General features: G+C 42.1%; 2 protein-coding genes across 3 annotated transcripts in view; one reads left to right on the forward strand and one right to left on the reverse strand.

Moving 5' to 3' along the window:
• The window catches only part of ano5b (anoctamin 5b), a 30202-nt gene extending 24668 nt beyond the window's left edge, over positions 1 to 5534 (reverse strand). The window contains exons 1-2 of one of the 2 annotated variants that reach the window (XM_026166614.1): positions 5229 to 5534; positions 564 to 608 (exon numbers count right to left, since the gene is read on the reverse strand). In XM_026166614.1, coding sequence (XP_026022399.1) covers positions 564 to 608; positions 5229 to 5295 — 112 coding nt within the window. In that variant the 5' untranslated portion in view covers positions 5296 to 5534. The remainder of the gene's footprint in view (positions 1 to 563; positions 609 to 5228) is intronic. The other variant, XM_026166622.1, reaches the window with a different exon arrangement.
• A 4757-nt stretch (positions 5535 to 10291) lies between these two features.
• igdcc3 (immunoglobulin superfamily, DCC subclass, member 3) overlaps positions 10292 to 21200 on the forward strand; it is a 68306-nt gene continuing 57397 nt past the window's right edge. Inside the window, exons 1-2 of the mRNA XM_026166634.1 lie at positions 10292 to 10593; positions 16025 to 16330. Of these exons, the coding sequence (XP_026022419.1) occupies positions 10530 to 10593; positions 16025 to 16330 (370 nt within the window). The 5' untranslated portion in view covers positions 10292 to 10529. The remainder of the gene's footprint in view (positions 10594 to 16024; positions 16331 to 21200) is intronic.

The raw sequence follows: 21200 nt of genomic DNA on the forward strand, positions 1-21200 counted from the left end.
CTGTAGTGGAAGCACTGAGGCAAAGTATTCAGGCAGAAGCTTGTTAGAGCTTCAACATATCTCTCCTGGGCCCACAGAGTCCACAGGCTGTGCTACATACCGCATTTGTGAGTAAAATTATACATGCAGGAGTTTTTCTGCTTTTATAGTACTAGCAAAACTTTGCTATAAAAAGTTATACATGTTGCTTATGATATAAATCATCAAATAGCCTAGCCACAAGTTGAAATACCATGGGCACATATCTTAATTCAGCGTCTGGGTGCATGCACCAGTACAAATAGTACAAATTTGACACAGTACACAGCACATTAAGCTACCAGACGGCAGACACTTAAGCAAATGGCTACAATATGAAAGCTGAGATAGCAGACAGAGAGGCATTTGATTCTGATCAGCAAACAAACAGGAAAGCCGTAACAAATTTACATAAATGGAGCATACGCAGTGACATTAAACATGATGACGGCACGCGATGGAGGGTGCGAAGAGAAATAGCAGAGATTACAATGACGCGAGGACGGACAGACAGGCGTCACATAAAGCCTCTGATCTGCCCATACCTGGGTGGAGATTAATCCTGAATGCAGTCAACACAGCAGGAACATCTTTAAGGGACAGACAGACAGTGGTTAGGAGGTGGAATTAAACTGTAGATCAGGACAACACAAAGGTTAAATATTGAGCCATCAGACTTTCACTTACACAAGCATTAAAAGAACAGCATAAAAGTACAACAGAGAGTCCTATCACTGCTGGAAATCAGACCACAGCTTTTATATGTTGCAGATCATCGAGACCACTGATGAAAAGCACTCGCTGTGTTTTTGTACCTTTGATTCAGTATCAAGCAAATCGTTTTTACTATGACTCAAGCAACATGCGTGGGCGCCTATGGTTCAGAAGAGGCCCCGCTAACAACTCTCGTGTAGCTCTTCAGTGTGCCTGGCACAGAGCTAGAATGTCCTGCTTGCTGTACTGAAACAGGCGTTCTATATTTTACTCGATTAAGAGCTCTTCAGAGTGTCGTTCGACCTTCCACTTTGACAAATGGAAAACACAGCACTGGTTTATTATGACAGCATAATCCTTTCTCAAGAGAAGTAATACAAACATATCACAGACTGCTCTACAACTTCTCTCTATTCATGAGTTTAATAATACCAGATGGGGCATGAGGGCTCAATTGCAAATCGATGTATATGAAATATTAATGCGATGAACAATACTGTAGTCTAAATAGGGGTTCCCACTCAAAGTCATCCAATATGCAGGATCACGCGAACCACAAGTGAGTCTTGATGAGAGCATCAGGCAAGTATGTCAGGTTTTTACAAAAAGAACTGAATTAAATTTTAAAATTTGATGCAAAAACGCAAATAAGAACTTTTAATCTTGCAAGCACGGTGCACACCCTGTTTCAGTCAAACCACAACATCCTGAGCTCAAACCCAGGGCCTCTGTCTTCTAGGACGAGGCATCCTCAAAGTCTGCCACTCAACATTTCCTGTCAATACAGCTGACTATATTCAAAATGCATCCAGATTAATATAAATGTTGTTTGAAAACATTGAATACGTGAGGCTTTAAACATATACAAGGGAACACTACTGATAAAGTGGGTTGTTTTTTAATGGTGTCTTATTTTTAGAAAGCATTGTTTGAAATGTTGACAGTTGTGTTTTCACATTTGTATCATGCTCATGTTGTTGCCAAGAACACAAGTTTCCTTTCTTATCATCAGGAAATTGTTGATACTTTCCTGACAATTACCGGAAAGCTTGAACAGTGCCAGCTGAAGAGGTCATATGCAGAGCAGAAGTCATAATTCATCGCGTTAAACAGACACAACATAACACGCCTGGACTTCAACACTTGATGTGTCTGACGGGCTTTTAAGGAAGAGATGTTTGACGAAATTTTTTGAAAGGATGACTGGACGAGACAGATTAGGGCACAAAAGTAGCTTCCTTGCGTCTATGATATGAAGGCCTTGGGCGTTTTGTTTGCCCAATAAGTAGATTAACAACATTAACCAATGAGAGACGGCACAACAGTGAGTCAGGTTCCTGCATCCAAAGCTGCCCTGTAAAGAGCACCCATATAGACTGGTGACATATTAAAGGAAAAACTCCTACACTCCTACAGTAAGGATGTTGGTGAGGGGGAATGGTTTGCTGCTTTGAGTGCCCTTATCACCTAAGAAAAGAATCAATATGGAGGTGTTACCTTTTGCCCTGATAAAACACGTCTATCCTGGTGGGACTGGCACGATGGGTCACTGAATCTTTTGATCAGTATGAAAATGACACGAATCATTTGCTACTGAACTTTCCCTCACAAGATCTCCACCCAGTCGGTGATGGTGGTGACAGATAGTGCGTTCCTCTACAGTCATCAAAGCACCAAATCAGGGGCGTATCTTCTGGAAAAACGATATTCCAAGTTTTCATCAGAGTCCCAGCGACTTTTCAGAGGTGTTTTCACATGTGAGCTTTGGGCAAATTTTGCAAAAATTGAGTCAGGATAGATGTTGTTGTTCTTTCTCAAACAAAACACAACAGGAAACACTTCCCTTCAGCTGTTTTCGCGCTACTGCACATGCTCTGTGTGGTTTAGGCGAGGGAGCTCCCTGCATGCCGGAGGCGGCACAGACGACGCCCATTCACTAGCTGTAAATGCAACGAATTCTAAACAGCGCTGTTCACACATCAGCACAGCGTAACATCAAGCATCCTTTGCACTTGGGAACTGACATTTAAAGAGTGTCTAATGCCTGATCCAGCTGATATCAGCCTTCTCACGTGCACCTCTGTCAGGCAGTGGCTAGAGACGTTCAGGGAAGTCTGAAAGTGTGAAAACAACTTTTGAAAATCCGCTAAAACTATTCTGGCATCGTGCGATGGCCCGACACCTTACTAAGACACATGATGGGTTTTTTATTTGTCACTTGTCTCTACAAAAACGTACCAAAAGGTGAAAGCCCAGAGGAAAAAAAGAGGCATATGCCACCTATGATTAAAAATTTATAGAGCAAAAAATGTATTTCATGCCCAAAACAAAAGGTTTGAAAATAGTTCTGGCAGCACAATAAGACCTCATCTAGTCTTACTGTGGTTGTGGTGAGAGGACGTCTTGCTTGCCTGCCATGTGTTATTCTGTTCTGTTTGCCTCCTCAAAGGGAGTAATTTAATTACAAGGCCTGTTTCCATAGCAACTCTTTGGCTCTGCTTCACCTCTGACTGGCAGATGACTTCATCAGCTGGACTGCGGATTGAGATCACCTTAAAAGGAGGCAAATCCCGATATAAATGAGTAATTAATAACTATTGAGGGCACTTAAAAGTGGAGTCATTAAGATTTTTTCCCTGACTGTGAACTGGCCAAGAAAAAGATTTACTGACAGAGGGTGACAACAAGCAGCAGGTTGATTTTAGAAAACCATCCACCAAACGGTATACGCTGTCCATGGACATCTGGTGTTTATCCAGCAGCAGAATGTCATGTACGATTATAAATCAGTGTTTGGGCAGCTGTGAACAAGGTAACACATACAGACACACACACTGAAGTGAGGACTGAATCCTTCCTCTCCTTTGTTTCCCCTTTCACTTGTGGCTGAAAGTCTGGCCTGATAAGAGCCCGAACAAAGCCTCTGTAGAACAGCAGTCTTTTAATCTACTGCTCACTCTAAATAAACAGCCACGTGTCCTTATAAACAACCCTCTAATACACACAGCGGAGGATATGCAAATACAAACAGGGAAAGGTGTAATTGAGGCATCGTAATCTTAACTCAGACATGGTTTGATTGAATGAAAATGCTGGAAAATGTGTTCTATAAACGTTTTGTTTTTCTCTTCTCATAATGGTCTTGTTGTGATGCAGTGGTCTGTTAGGCAGAGGTAAGCAGGCTCACAAATTAAAAGGCCCGGCTGCTCTTGTCACAAAAGCAACAGAGGTTTCCAGTGAACCTAATTCATCTTGTCCTCCAGCAGGTCAGCAGATATCAGCACATGCCATGCTCTTACTGCAACTTGAGTATACTTGTATTTTTCCTGTTATGGATTTGTGTTTCTTTTGGAAACCAGAGCGTCTCCTGACTTATGCAAAATCTTGCTGGATGCCTCCAGACGTCTGTGGCTCAGTTTTAGAAATGCTGAAAAGTTTCCCACTGCACACGTGCAGAGTTTCAAATGTCAGCGAGAGGACAGCATAAAAATGAAGATTTAGTGTTTGTGAGGCAAAGACATGGGTTATTCAGACTGGGATGGACTGACACATAGTGCTCAAAACATTAAAAGTGTCATTAACTCATAGATCTGCTACTTTAGATACTGGAGTGAAAGCAAGTCATTTAATTCATTCATTCATTAGTAAGATTCATTCAGGACACAAGTCCTGTGCAGCAATGTCATACAAACCTCTCAGGACTAAAACGACCGCAGAACCAAACCATTAGGTTTCACAGTGCTCCATCAACTTAACTGACTTTCTAATGTCCACGTAGAAGCAACAAATCACGGTAAGCCGACATAATTCAACCAAATTCACGTCTGAAAGCATTCCTGTGGTGGCACATTGTTCAGACTGTGAACCTCCAGAGAGGTGACTTCATGTGACTATAGGCGAAGAGTCAGTAAAGCCTGACTATCTCACAGGGGGCTAGTCCCATTAGATAAGGTGACACATGTTAGGCTTGACAGATAGCAAAAAGTATGTTTACTCACATGCTTTACAGCATGGATCAATTTGTCTTCTTCTCTAATTTAATTCGTTAAAAAATGCCTGAGATGCTTCTAGGATAGTTTACTACAGTGTACACTGAGATATTGTGCGCTAAAAATAAATATGCAGTCTGGCTCAGTTTGGGAAACAGACTATGTGTGTGACCTCAGTGTCACCCTGCAGTTGTAAGGGACTTGGCTGTATCAAAGCAGTAGACAAGAAGAACAAACAGCATGTGTGTTTTGGTCATGGGATCTCTGGTGCAACCCAGCATCACTAACTGGGCTGTATACAAGCACAAGCCGAGTAACCAAATTACAGCCACATGTAGAAATGGTTTTGCCACGTAAGACTAAACAACTAGAGGACATATAAATATTCACCCTTCACTGCTGAATTGCGAGTTTACAATGAACCTCGGATTACTGTAACTTGTAGAGCGTCGCTCTGCCACAGCAGCTGCCACATTTAGAAATAAAACCGTGCATTTATGCGGTTACCTGCAGCCCTGGCGCTCTGCAGCTCGATCAGAGTCTCATCCTTCGCCTTACCACTTATTCGTCTCATAGCGGCTAGCGCTGTTATTATAACGGCTTCACCTTCTCGGGAAAGTGGGTAAGGCGGTGAGGATGCCGCTGTCTCCTCTCGGTGTCTGTGAAGACCAGCACTGGGTGATCACACACTGAAATCAGCGAAGAGATCCAGGTCAAGGGAGGGTAGATGGATCATATTTACACTATAATCGATTTTCACTGAAACGGTCCCAACACGGCTCCTGAGTGCTAACCGAGGAGACCAGGCATAAAGGGGAGTGGCTCTGATTTTTTTTTTCTGTTTTTTTACGTCGGCAAAACTGGGTGTATGTGTGTGTGCAAAAGAGAGAGAGAGATCGTGTAGGAAACATTTGTCATGTGGCGAGGCTGTTTTTGAGAAATAGCACCATCTTGTGGTCATTTTGTAGTACTGAAGCTTAACTTCCTTTATTTTTATGGCCTCCTATTGTAGTGAGACAAGCCAATATTTCATATGAAGAGTTTGAAAATAAAGAGTTAAAAATCCTACTTTGTTCGATTCAGGCTCATGTTAAAAGGACTTATTTTCTCTCATATATATACATATAGTGTTACAATGGATTCAACACAGCTAGAGGTTCAAATAACTGAGTTCAGTATATGTGCAAGTGATCTCTATGGGCGTGCAGTTCTTGATATGAGCACAGAATCCCATCTTTTGTTCAAACCTTCTGTTTGCAAGGGGCAGCAAATCAGAAGAAAGTTGGCTTAAAGGGGTGGGAGTTAAAACAGTGGATGAGCTGAGGGGCTGCACCAAGGAGCTGTGAAACTTTACTTTTTTAAGTTTTAATATCACTATCTATCGATCGATCGAGATATATATATATATATATATATATATATATATATATATATATATATATATATATATATATATATATATATATATATATATATATATATATGTATGTATGTATGTATGTATAGGTGTTGATCCAGGCCATCAACACGTATGCCCTGTCCGTGATCAGGTACCCTGCTGGGGTAATAGGCTGGCCAAAGGAGGAGATAGAAGCCACTGACATAAAGACAGGAAAGCTCCTTACCATGCATGGAAGGTTTCACCCCAAGTCCAGCACCCTGAGGCTGTACGCTAAGCGGAAGGAAGAGGGCCGGGGACTGGTGAGTGTCAGCACCATGGTCCAGGATGAGACAACGAACATCCAAGAATACATTGGGAAGATGGCCCCAACTGACCGAGTGCTCAGTGAATACCTCAGGCAGCAGAAACCCAAAAAAGAGGAGGGAGACGAGGAACCATCATGGAAGGACAGGCCCCTGCACGGTATGTACCACCGGCAGATAGAGGAGGTGGCTGATATCCAGAAATCCTACCAGTGGCTGGACAAAGCTGGACTGAAAGACAGCACAGAGGCACTAATCATGGCAGCACAAGAACAAGCTCTGAGCACAAGATCCATAGAGGCTGGGGTCTATCACACCAGGCAAGACCCCAGGTGCAGGCTGTGTAAAGATGCCCCTGAGACAATCCAGCACATAACAGCAGGGTGCAAGATGCTAGCAGGCAGGGCATACATGGAACGCCATAACCAAGTGGTCGGCATAGTGTACAGGAACATCTGTGCCGAGTATAACCTGGAAGTCCTGAGGTCAAAATGGGAGATGCCCCCAAGGGTGGTGGAAAATGACCGAGCTAAGATCCTGTGGGACTTCCAGATACAGACGGACAAAATGGTGGTGGCTAACCAACCGGACATAGTGGTGGTAGACAAACAGAAGAAGACGGCCGTAGTGATCGATGTAGCGGTTCCGAATGACAGCAATATCAGGAAGAAGGAACACGAGAAGCTGGAGAAATACCAAGGGCTCAGAGAAGAGCTCGAGAGGATGTGGAGGGTGAAGGTAACGGTGGTCCCCGTGGTAATCGGAGCACTAGGTGCGGTGACTCCCAAGCTAGGCGAGTGGCTCCAGCAGATCCCGGGAACAACAGATCTCTGTCCAGAAGAGCGCAGTCCTGGGAACAGCTAAGATACTGCGCAGGACCCTCAAGCTCCCAGGCCTCTGGTAGAAGACCTGAGCTTGAAGGATAGACTGCCTGCAGGGGTGAGCGGGGGATATTTTATATCTATATCTATATATGTGGAGAGAGAGAGAGAAAACTGTGAGTTATGCGAAGCGATATAGTGGAATCCACAAATAAAATATTTAACTGGAAATGAGCAGAAAAAAATGACTCTATCTTAAAGACCAGAGGAATATTCTCATTCATTTTCTCCCGCCAGTTCCTGACCACAACAAATGCAAAAACTAAAGATGCTAAAGATGATTTTCAGTAGCTGACGAGGATGTTTTAGTACTCGTAGACCACTTCTTTACATTAACTGAGCACTCAAGCACTTTCTACTCTACACATCTTTCACTCATTCACACACATTAGTACAAGCTTTTTGCTTTGCCTAATTGTTTTTTTTTGCTGAGACCTTGCTGATGCTTACATCTGATAAACTGCTCTCAACCCTTGTTGCTATTTCGCAGCACACACAAGGTCTCTGTCTGCTTGACAGAAAAGGCCTCCTCCTCCCTCCACAAGCCAATGCTATAGCCACCAAACTCTGGGTAAAACACACACACACACACACACACACACACACACACACACACACACACACACACACACACTGATAGAAGCATCTGAGGACACTTGGGAACAGGGGCGTAATTTCCAGGGTGGTTAGGGAGGTTATGACCCCCCCAATAATCAGACCCAACCAATATAACCCCCTCAATAAAGTTATGAATTATCTTGCATAAATAGGTATAAATAAGTTGATTTTCTTTACTCATTTCAGGTATTACCAGGAAAATAGTTCCATGTTTAATCATCTGGGAATTTACCCAGATTTATTTATTTATTTAGACAGAGATATTACTTGGGAAGCAGCATCTTACCCAAGGATACTTTCTACATGCAGACTGTAAGAACTGGGGACTGAACTAGCTCTGCCCAATGAACCACAGCCATACATAGTTTTAGACACACAGATACCTAGTGTTCAAACCTTCTGTTTGCGAGGGGCAGCCAATAACAGCAGGGTTGGCTTAAAGCTAACTTTGCTCCTTAACCCTTTCACGCATAGTGGTCACTACAGTGGACAGCTATTCAAAGGCTGTTTTCTTGTATTTGTGTCAGTGTTGATGGTATACTTGCACATAAACCACTACACCGGACACTGATGTGTCACGCCATACCCTGCCACCCACTGGTCGTTTAATGTTACTAGAGATGTATGTCGTGTTTCATTGTAATTATTGCTATTTAACCCTGTCATGCATGAAGTATGCCAACCTCAATAGGGATTTCATCTTTAGGCATGAAAAGATGAATTAAAGTACTTAAGAGAAAAATCCTGATTGAAGTTGTCATAATCCATGCATGAAAGGGTTAAAGGAGGAGGACCTAAAACAGCTATTTTAAATAAATTCAATGAATTTTCTCTGGCTGATATTTGTCCTTTGAGTTCTGGACATCCTGTGGCAACGCAGCCGTCTACCAGCTTCCTTCTACAGACGAGCTTTATGGAGATGCTGACATCAGTTTCCAGCAGGACTTGGCACCTGCCCACGCTGCCAAAAGTACCAAAACCTGGCTCAATGATCATGGGATTGTTGTGCTTCATTGGTCAGAAAACTCACCTGACCTGAACTCCAAAGAGAATCTATGGGGCATTGCCAAGAGAAAGATGAGAGACATGAGACTGAACAATGGAGAAGAGCTGAAGGCCACTATTGAAGCATCCTGGCTTACATAACACCTCAGTGGCATAGGGCATATATACTATGCCGCACTGAGGCAGTAATTCATGTGACCCAAACCAAGTACCGAGTACATATGCATGATTACTTTTCAGAGGTCCGACATTTCTCTATTTAAAATCTTTGTTTTATTGTTTTCGTGTAATATTCTGATTTTCTGAGCTTTTGAATTGGGGGTTTTCACAAGTTGTAAGCCATGGCCAACAAAATTATAACAAATAAAGGCTTGAAATATCTCAGTCCAGTACAGCACCTTTGGGATGTGGTAGGATTCACATCATGGATGTACAGCCCAACAAATGTGCAGCAACTGTGTGATGCTGTCATGTCAACATGGACCAGAATTTCCTGCAACTTGCAGAATCGATCTGAAGACCATCCCGGTACTAGCAGGCTGCACCTAATGAAGTCATCACTGAGTGTGGTTTTTTAAACATGTGACACGTGTTAGTCCAGTAAATAACGGAGCGCATGGCTGACACAGATAAGGTGTACACAGATTCATAAATACCGCCACTAGGAGGAGCTCGTCTACAGCTAAACAGCTGAGCTTTGTCGTAACCTTGTGCTCGGAAGCCCTCCTTCCTTATTTATCATATCAGGTTTACTTGTGCTGAACCATCAGCTTTAAATAAAACACATACAGCCAACCTGACACAGTTACACCATTTTGGTTTCATTGTCCTCGTAGAACTGAAGCTGAAAACAAACCCAAACCAGCGCAAACTAACGAACAATTAAAGACACAGATGTCATGTGTTCAGTTTGGAACCAGATGGTTGCTATTTTTTATTTCATACAATAAAAATCATTCATTGTCACAGTCTGTTAATTTATTTATTAATTTACTGATATCTGAGGCTTGTTACGTCATATTTCCCGTATGAAAATCGATATAATCTCAATTAATTATTCTTTTTTATTATTGGGATAATGACTGATTGCTGTAATTAGGAGCAGTCATCTGTACTGATACAAGGTTGGCTTTGTTTTCCTGACATGCAGAAATCATGCCGCTTGTGCAGGTTTCTCGTGCACTGAGAGCAAAACAGTCTGCAGTCGGCTCTTTTGTTTGAGACCAGATTCAGTGTGTGTGTGTGTGTGTGTGTGTGTGTGTGTGTGTGTGTGTGTGTGTGTGTGTGTGTGTGTGTGAGAGAGAGAGAGAGAGAGAGAGAGAGAGGGAGGGGGGGTTGAGGCAGTTTTTAGGATACAGCAGAGTGAGTGAGGAGGCTAGAGAGAGAGAGCGGGATGCTGACAGACTGCTGATAGATGGTTAAAAATGGCGAAATCTCGTTCGACCCCTGCGACCCACCACCTCAATGTAGCACTGTAGGTCGGAACATGTAGTATCTGAAGCTGGACGTCTGCGCTCCTTTCGCTCTTTTTTTTTCTTTGACCCGTGTTTGTTCATCTCACGTTGTTCTCTGCGAGTGCTGGAATATCTTCCGTGTTTAAATGGCACCCACAAGGCGCCGCCGCCTTCTGTGCTTTTTGGGAATACTCCTGAACGCTTTAATCGGTAAGTGGCATTATCTTATAGCGTAGTATGCAGCAGAGTGTAACAGCGTGACAGAGGAGGACAGCCTCTCTCAGCTCGGTGCTTACAGCAAGCAGCGAGCCTGTTAGTGACCAGTAACCCTGAACTTGGCCCCTCTCCGGTGTCTGTTTGTATTCTGGGCAGTAAGAGCCGGAGTGAGCGCCCTTGTGTCTCGTGCACCGCGGAATGCCTGTGTGCACTTTGCCGACATGTGCACCAACACCTGGAGTGTGCTTAAAGTTGTACTCTGTGCTTTCTGCAGCGCTTGTACTGTAAGTGTTTTTACGCACAGATGCTTCGGAGCACTCAGATGTCCAGGTAGCTCCACGATACGAGGCATCCCACCCAAGTTTGCTGTAGTCCCCCAATAATGAGGGTCGATATCTCATTTGCACGTATTTTGATCCACATTAGATTAAAGTTAAGGGTGAACTATGATTGCCTACACAGAGAAAGTCTTGCCAACAGGAGCCAACAGTGTGCAGGTTAGAAGGGCTTAACTCACAGCTAACTTGTAAAAAGTGACTATGCGCCTCTCATAAATAGTTTCATTTAATATCAGGGGACTTTTTCAAAGCAGATGGAGGTCTTGACTGTCCAGTCCTCAGAGCACACCACCCTGCGACTGGGTGAGGTGACAGTGGTTATTGCTCTCAGAATAGATTAAACGACTGTAGTTATTGCCTGCTGGGGAGAATATTTGTACAGATTAAATGTCAAGACTGTCTCTCTCTTTCTTTTCAAATTTTCTTTCACATCCCTTTGTTCAATATGACAGACAGTTTCTCTCTCGCTCTATGTGGGGCCCCCTTAATTCAAAGGCAAGAGAGAGTATTGAGTATTTGCAAAGCATACCACACAGGGACCCACAAAGGCCCCACTGGAATCATAAAGGCCTGTACACAGTGGTTCATAACATGTTCAGCGAGAGGGCTGGGAACAAAAACGTCAGAAACAGAGCTCTGTGATGGATGAAGCTCCAATCTTCCCATCACATTAAGGAAATGAAGCGCTTTCAAGTGCCTGGCCGCCGCAGAGATTAGATTCAGTTTAGATAAAGGCACTTTTTATGATATTTTAGGCAGTTTTGATAACACAGAGAAAAGAATTCAGACCAAAGCTGGCCTTAGATCTCATGGGGACTGAAGAAGTCAGAGAGCCAGGAAGAGTTCAGAGCATCACTCTGAAGATCTCACGATTAAAAAAAAGTTCAGTTTATCAGAGGGTTAATTATTTGCTTTGAATGGACGGCTCTGAGGTGGCTTGTGAGTTTCGAGCTTCAGAGAAAAACGAGAGCATCAAAAATCCAAACTGATTTGCATTTTAATTCAAAATGATTTGGTTAATCTGAGGGAAGATTGCGCAGTTCACCGGCAACAGATGAGTAATGGAGAGAGCTGAACTGTGCAACTACTTTCTTTTCACCTCATGGGCTACTTCTTAGCATTATTACCATAAACTAAACAGCTCCAAGCTTCTATTATAATGGGTAAATATCAGTTGAAGCAGCACGCTCTTTAATGCGATGGAGCATAAAGGTAGCTAGAAAACCAGAGTATTGATTAATAATATATCAAGCTGAAGCCTATAGGAGGGAAATTTAGCATCAGTCCTGCACATATAGTCTTCCCCCAGGAAAAGAAATAAATATTGGTTTGTTTGTTTGTTTGTTTGTTTGTTTTTAGCCAGACATTAGAGGCTTTATAACCAGCAAAGGAATTGAAGTTGTTCATTTTAATGGTTTTATTCATGCTCACAACTCTCGTTTGTTTCATCTGCACTTACGCACTCAATCATACTTAAAGTTTCAAGTTTTTGGTGTTTTTTTAAAAGTCTATTTTTATTTAATTCTTGACACTCACAAGATAGTGCCGCCGCAGTTTTTCCATCTACAGTTCATATATATATATATATATATGTGTGTGTGTGTGTGTGTACTTGTGAAGTGTGGGAAGCATTTCAATCAAGCCATGCATTGAAAATAAACCCCATCTTTGAGTTAATGCAGTATTTAGAGTCACACTTAACACGCACATAATGACAGAGTGAGAAGAGAACGCAGGTAACTACTGATAAAACTGCTTTAGTCAACCTTACTTTTCCTTTAATGTCATATTTAACTTGAATCTCTAAGACTATATCACAGATCGTAGTTTTTCAACAAGGCCTTTTGTAAGTAATTCTAATCTAGTTGATTAAGTTTAGTTAAGTATAATGTCTGGACTTGGACTACACCCATTATTATTGTGCTATCATGTGATATGATATCAGTAACTTTGTATCCTCACTTTGCTTGTGGTGTGTCCTGAGCTTACTTAGCTCTGTCAGTGGCGCTTGTGTCTGCTAGCTCTGATCTGTCTGTGAGTCACTGGGTGTCATCTTCACTCTACTATTGCAGCAATAAATCTTAGTGCCAGCCCGCCACACTTATCTGTCAATAGTAAGCAAGCCAAAGCATGAGTTGCACTTAGCTGACGGTCGTCTCTAGTCTTACCCGCTAATCCCCTGCGCTAGTGCCTGTTTTCTGGGCATGAAAAGAGCATAAAATTGTGTGAATGTGTGTCTGTCTCCTCGTCAAGGCACGAAGAGCCAAGCCTGAAGACCCTGATGCCCGCAAACGTGTTTCTGTGGCTAGGCCACTGGTTTTGCCACTAATTTGTACAGCTGTGATTTCCTCTCCCTCTGCACACCCCTGGATGCTCGGCATTCACAGATGACCTTAACCTAAAGCACACAGAGCGCAAAATCTGGCTCTCCCCTCCTTCTGTTGTCCTCCTTCTGCCTGTGCATTATTGGATCTATCTGTCTTATAATCTGCTGCTGTGGTGAAAATTATTTTCCCTGACCTTTCTCATACTGTTGTTTGTAACCTTCTACCGAGCCAGTGCTCAGAATGGCATTAAACAATCACTCTAGCAGCACACTATATTTATAGGGAAAGCCAGAGCCCAGCAACCTCAGATTGTTTTAGCTAATGGAAGAAACTCTGATTGCTTGAACACAAAATCATTAAAGTTGTTTAATCCACTCCAGATCAATGAGCCCGTATACACACTGAACACTAAAATGTTATTATCCTGTCTGCTCCGAGGCTTGATAACATTGATTAATGTCTTTTTTGCCAGCTTTGAAAGAGGAGAATAAAAAGCCTCCAATATACTTTCAGTTTACACAAATAATGTAGAGCTGAGTGGAAAACATCCTGGGTGTGTGGCTGCTGCCTTTTTCTTTTTCTTTTAAATCTGCCGACTGATTCTGTTTGAAAGCGGGATATTATTTGGATCAAACGAGATGGAGCTCTGTGGCCGGCATCATTTTAAAGAGCAGCAGCTCAGGCAGCAGGATCTGACAGCTAAGGGTTAATTATTCCTCCAATACCACCCCCTTGTTTTTCACAAGTGGTACCACTGATGTCTCTTCTGGTCTCATGGTCATTTCACTTACCGTGCTTGTTGAGTGTAAGGGGGAGGGGGGGGGGGGGGGGGGGAGTAAGGAAGGGACACAGAACATAGGGAGAGCTGCTTCTTTACATTATGCTCCATATGTGATCTTCGTGGAGTGTGTCAGTGAATTCCCTGCCTTTTCCTCAGGGGAAGTGGTTCTCTTCTGGAATTTGAAATGATGAAGCCAGAGGTTCTGTGTTTTGACCCCTGTGCTTTGCCCCCCTCTGCTGCCCTCCCCTAGCCCGTCCCACCAGATTCCAAGGCCTGGGGCAGAAACTGGTAATGCTCAGTCCATCAGCAGCTGAAACGTGATACCAAGAGAGCTCGCTAAGCTCCTCTTTTATAGTACCAAGCCAAGTCAGGCTGTTTACATCCTTTATTTATTATTCTCCCGGCAACCTCTTTTACCCTCAGAGACTGCAGACACTGAAAATCTGATCTGCACTAACCACATTAGATTTGTGAGCGCGGTTAAGAAAAACTGCATAATTTTGTGCTGACGGATGAAAATGAAAGTGCGAATGAGCTGTGACAGTGTTACAGCCACAGGTTAAACGGTACAGTCACTAGAAGACTACAAGTGCTTTTCTTTAGTACAAGAATACACTCGCTTGGGGTGCGTTCACTCCACAGACGGTGAATCCTCTTGGGACTGTAGCCCGGAGGTGGCTCAGCCAAGGCGTTTTACCCATATGGAAAAGATATATATAAATAAAAGTTTGTATCTGTCTTGTGTGAAACTTGTATGAAAAGCATACAAGAGTGAAAACAGATATCCCCTGTTTCAAGATCCCTTGAAAAATTATATAAATGAAACTTGTATGTTTTGGACACTTACTAAAACAATATATGAAAGTAATGAGAAAGTGGCCACTTTCATGAGTAAATCATATAAGTTTTTAATATTTCTTTTCCATAGGGGTATTCATCAGGTGTGAGGCCTGGTGAGCAGCTATAAGGACATTAGGAACATGGTTACTGTTTGCTTCAGAGGTTAATGTGGAAATTATCAGCTTTGATGCAGTGGTTGGCATCCATTGTGACCCCGGGTAGTAAGGGTTGTTGAAAAGGATGGATGGCATTGAAAAAGGCTAAAAAAGCTTCACTAACTTGACAGAGAAAAATAAATGTAAATTAAAAGGAAGATATTTTGTGACGCACATAAGATAATAAATGTATGATTTCACAAGGAGTTTTCATAAGGATTATGTATTATAGGTATTGGGTCCATTCATCTCTCCACCTTACATAGAATGCTGCAGTAAGGCCCCGAAGGACTATCGCGGAGGTCACATAACACATATTTTACAACTATTACACTCACTGTGTAGATTTTTTTTTAATATTAGGAATTCAGCTTTTACTCATTACTATTAAAGCTGACTCCTCTGAGCTTTATATGCACCTGTGTTTAATGTTAGGTCAAAGCAAAGCTGTGAAGAATCTTTAAACTGACAGTTACTCCAAACTCTGCAGCGCTCTTCCTGCTAACATTTAAATGGAGAGCACTGAATTGGTGATAAAAATGAAAATGAGATTGTAGTTTAGTAAAGCAGAAACAGTAAAAATGTGTGAATGAAATAGACTTAAAGGAAGTGAGAGCATAACATGGGTAACGCAAGTTACTCAACTCGAGGTCGTGTGGTTTCCAGTAATCATACACAGCCAACGCCACCACATTTTGCACGCACACTCAATAGCTCAATCTGGAGCTGTAATGGAACTTGATTGCAAGGTCTGTGGTTCAGTCCCTGGCTTGGGCAAGATGAACCCTGAGTTGGCCCGGTGCATCTGTGTGACCAGGTGAATAGGTATAGAAACAAACGGTTTGTGATTGGTTGAAGGAAATTTGTTGTAAAAAGCCTTTTGAGTCCTGAGTTACAGTAGAAAAGCGCTATATAAATATATAAACATTAGTCCATTTTACCATTTATTTTTGTGTTAAAATGTATGTGTTTGTGTTTCCTCAGGTGTGATGTGCGAGGCAGAGCTGTCCTTCACCTTGGAGCCCAGTGACATTATTGCTGTGCAGGAGCAGCCTCTCATGCTCCACTGCCAGGTGGATGGCATCCCCCCGATTACGACACAGTGGAGGCGTAATGGCCTACTTTTAACTCAGGACCAGCATCATACCACCTTCATCAATGGCTCGCTGCTGATTGCACACTTCCAGAAGACCAAATCTGACGGCTCCTCTGATGAGGGCGACTACGAGTGCATCGCCCAGAATTCCTTTGGGTTGGTGGTGAGCCGTAAGGCACGCATTCAGGCAGCCAGTAAGTCTTTCTTTTGGTCATCAGCATAAATAAATGGTAGTAGCAGCGAGCAGTCCCCAGTAACTACTGAATTTTGGGGGGTAGTTTCTGGAAGTGAAATTTTTCAGCCAGGGAGGATTTTTCTTCCCATAAGGAAAAGATATATATAAATCTTATAAAGTTTGTATCTGTTTTGTGTGAAACTTGTATGAAAAGCATATAAGAGTGAAAACAGATATAAGACCCCTTGAAAAATTATATAATGAAACTTGTATGTTTTGGATACTTACTAAAACAATATATGAAAGTAATGAGAAAGTGGCCACTTTCATGAGTAAATCATATATAAGTTTTTACTATTTCTTTTCCATATGGGTTGGTTTAAATGCGTCGCACTTATTTGAATACACCGGTGCTCCCTTGCAGTATATTAAAGTGCACGGTGAAATAAACAGCAAAAGTTGACGACATATATGAATTACACTAAGAATTTTTTTTTTTGGACTTAAAAAAAAAAGAGTCCAGCTGATGGTCGTGTAGAGGAAGTCTCCTTCACTCTGGAATTAGCTGACCATGATTATGATTGACGTCTCTGTTTATTATATTGCTCTTTTGTTGTCATTATGAGATACTGGCTTCATCATCCTACATTATCCTATATCAGGATACCAATATATCAGTTTGTCTCGAACTGATTGTTTTAACTGAATGGAAGTCAATGCAGTTACAACACAAGCAGAATCACAAGCACTTACTTGTGATTTTGAGTTATGATCATTTTTCTATAAATAAAATGTAAACATTGTAATGGAAGCTTACCTCAGGTATTTTGGTTTAGTCTCTGTATTGCTGCTGTGCATGCTCAAGTAAATGCTCTTAATATATCCCCAGCTGCTTGAATAATTTAATCTACGCCTTTGAGTGTAATGAACTTTCTGATGCTCATCTGCAGTGCTGCTTAGAAATAGAAGCTTTTTGAATTTAGCATTAACAAGCGCTCATACTGAGAGTCTCCAAGCTGCTTTGTAAGAGTGCAATAAGCTCGAAGAAACCCAGCAACCCACTCAGTGGTAGAGGCATCAAGGTGCATTTTCTCAAGCATGACGACCAGACCCTTTGTTTGAAGTCCCTCTAGTTCAACCCCGTTTTCCCTGCGTTGTTGCCATGGTTAATTGTTACTGCATTTTTAATCTTGTCACCGTTTCGCATGTCTCCACTTACTTTAAGTCAAAGGCATCCAGGATCCACACTCCTCCTGCAGTTTTAGTGATACTGTACTGCTCCACATTGTGCCGAGTTAAGTCTTTTTCGAAGGCTCTGTTATGTATATTCTCAAACACAGAGATGGACAAAGGCTCACAGAAGCCTGTTGATTCCTGTGGTTATATGTAGACAGGGTACTGCTGTGCTGTTGTGCCCAATACAGCTTTTAACCCAGTGGGATAGGGAGGTTAGCATGGACGTCTCACTGGCCAGAGGGAAAAGTCACTGCAGCTCAGTGGCTGGCGTTGTCAAGCACATGCAACCTTTCACAGCCTCCCTAAAAGGTCTTTCTTTTCAAAGGTCATATTGAATCCTCTGTTGCGGCACATTTTTGATTCTGCATGAGGGAAAAGTCAACAGTAGTGCCCCTTCATTTCACAAAATGAATCAGGGGTAGGAAAACTTGGTGGAAAAAACCCCCCCACATTAATTTGTGGAGCCTGACTGATGTACGGTTTTTAACAATGCCCACACCGATATTTAGAGATTTGAAAAATACAATATATCATCGAATATTTTTTTCTCTCACACATGCAGTGTGTAACTAGATCTAAATCCTTGCTGATCTAATATAACAACACAATTTAAAAATAATCATGTTTAAATGTGACAAAAAGTCGTGGATTGCTCGTTTATACTCTACCCAACTCTGCTCAGATCAGCTGGTTGTTGTCTTTGTGTCATTTCAAGGACATGTGTTGCTAGCAGAAAAGTTGCTGGCAACACTTATACAGTGGTTGAAGGTTGTTTCCCCCATTTTTGCTTTTCTTTGTATTTATCGACAATTAGAAATGCAGATTCCGCAGATATAACGGCAAATAGCTAACACATACCGGGAAATAGGCGATATATTGACTCAAGCTGATATATGAGTCAGGCTCTACTCATTTAGAGATTCAGTTTGAATCCCAGTTAGACTAACACATGGTCCTGGAGGGATAATAAGGTTTTGTGACCTAAAATACACTATTCTCAAATATAGTTAATTTGCATTTTTATGTAAAGCTGTTAAATATTTCAGTATGTATAGCATTAGCTACATGGTTATTATTCTCTGGGTCGATTCCATTAGCAATATTTTTTGATGGACGTGTGATCCAGTGAAAGCATCTATTCCACTCTCCAACCATGCAACTTCCTATTCCACTCCAACCATGCAACACTCTGCATTACTAATCTGCCTTGAATATATCTGAAATCCTTTCTGATGATTCCAAACCATATCATAATCACACTTAATTTTAAGGGCGCAACAACGTCAAGCTACGCCTTTCTAATTGTTATTTAACTGTAAAGCAAATTAATCTTTCTTTAGTTCAATGGTTCATTAGGGTTTTAGCATGAACAATTAAGAATTATGCAAGTGTGAAGCAGTCCTCTCGCTCCCTCTGCTTCTGGAAAATTCGATGAATGAAAACAGATTTAATGAGTGAACAGTGAATAAATTTAACCAGGAGCAAACCTCAAAGCAAATCTTGAGTGAACATGGTAGCTCAAGTTCAAAATCTTTCACGGTTGATTTATCCTGTTTTGACTTGGCTTTGTTCTCCCTCTGACCTTTTCCGGGTTTACCCTTGATTGGTATTGATTAGGTAGGGACTAGTGAATTACTGAAAGTCACATTCTGACCTCTGAGCTTTGACCCTCTGAGCTGTGTTGACCAGTTTGTTGACAAAGCGTTGAATGAGACAAGGCTTTGTTCTTGTCGTCAGTCTTCCTCCTTAATAGAGTTTCGATGAAAAGCCATCACTAAAAGCAAGAACTTGTAGTCTTAAAATGAAATAAACTCTTTTATCTGTCATGTCTTTGATACTTTTAGTACATATGTCATAAAATACTACAGTTTCATTTAATTGTTATCTTTCATTCTCTTCATTGTTGTAATTGAGATCTTGTTTTTTCCCAATCTTGAAACAGGAAACACGACGTGGCTTTCATGCCTGTATTATTTCTGTTGCAGTATGTGTCTGAAATACTATACATTTGCTGTAAAGAGTGAAATAGTATTCCTTATTACTAAACCTAATTTCTGGCACTCCTCCAACTCCATGTTTCTGAGGTCACCTGTTCAGCCCAGATGTGTTCTCGTGGCACTCATCACCAGGTATTAGGTAAATAACATAAAACCTTGTTCTATTTCATCTTGTCTTGGCCTGCCAGAGTTATGCAGTGGGCATGGATTAAATAGGACAAAGTGTTTTCAACATTTTTACAAAGACAAATGGAACAAAATAAGGAAATGCTCTCCTTAACAGGGCCAGTTGTTTCTTTTCCTGTTCAGTGTTTGTTAATGTTGCCTCTGTCTTTGTGTTTTAGTGGTAATTTGCTGGGTTATAGTCCCTCTCACAACAGAGAGTGACTTGCACCACTGTGATGCAATAGGTGGTGCGATTACTGAAGCCTCTTTATAGCCCTCCCAGTGGATGAATCCTCCATCTTATTGCACACTACCACCCTCCATAAATTTTACTTTTTATTTGCTTGACAACCGTTTGTGTGAGCTCACAGTCGGGAGCTGGTGCAGGACTGACTCCCTGTTGCCCCTCTAAATCGACAGTCGGTCCAGGAAACACTTGGAATTTTTTCCCTCCCAAATTTTATCTCTTTGATAGTCCATTTCTCTCTCTTTCCTCACTTTCTCTCAGACCTCCTCATTAGCTTAGGCTCCGGAAGCTTTTCATCATTTGGATGAATGACAAGCCCGGTACAGTGGACCCAGCCAGGGCTCCCACCCCTCCCCCACAAGCACACCCTCGTCACCAGGCAACACACCACAAAAGCCCTCTGTTACAAAATAGCTTTTAGGATCAATTGAAATGACTTGCTTTTGTCTGTTTGTCTGGAATTATTTGGAAAGAGCTGAAGCTTTGGTAGGAAATATGTGTTCACCCTGTTCGACTCTTATATAGAGACTGCAGTTGACCTCAGGGACTGTTTGAAGAGATCTAAAAAGCCAGCAGTGTGCACGCAATAAGCTTGTTCACTGTGAATATGAGTCGGGAATGAAGTAATAAGTAGTAAAATAGCATCATATGTGCACGTGACTATGTTATTATTTTACAAATCGCTTCAGTATGCATAATATCCACCTTGTTTAGTCCGAAAACCACCATTGAACTACTGTTATATGGCAGGCCTCTCAACAAGACTGTAATGAAAAAAACAAGAAACCGAGAAGGGGGGGGGGGGGGGGGGGGGGTTAAAGGACATGACAGAGGAAGCCTGTAAAAGTGCCTCAGTTTATACCCACGCCACTCATTCATGTGACTTTAACTCCTCTCTGGATGCAAATGTAAAGAAACATGTTTTCATCAGTCTACATGTGGGAGAAGCTGCAAAATTGCAGTTCGCCACTCCTCAGAGCTTTGTGGACAGATTGCCACAAGCGGCCACTCAGATTCCGACAGCAGCGAGGAAGAGTGATTTATGTGGAGCTGATGGTAGGTTTCATGAGCGTGTTTGTACTTGTGCGTGCACGTGTAGCTCTTGATCACGCTCCGACCTTCCTGTCCCCACCCCTTTCAATGAGCTCCTGCCTGGGTGACCGCTGAAGCTCCATCCTTACATCCTGTTAGCTCCCTTTGTCTGCAGGCCAAACCCTGCCTTCGATCAACCCCCTCCCTGTTCC

This window comes from Astatotilapia calliptera, chromosome 1 (genome assembly GCF_900246225.1).
Source record: "Astatotilapia calliptera chromosome 1, fAstCal1.2, whole genome shotgun sequence".
Taxonomy (NCBI): domain Eukaryota; kingdom Metazoa; phylum Chordata; class Actinopteri; order Cichliformes; family Cichlidae; genus Astatotilapia; species Astatotilapia calliptera.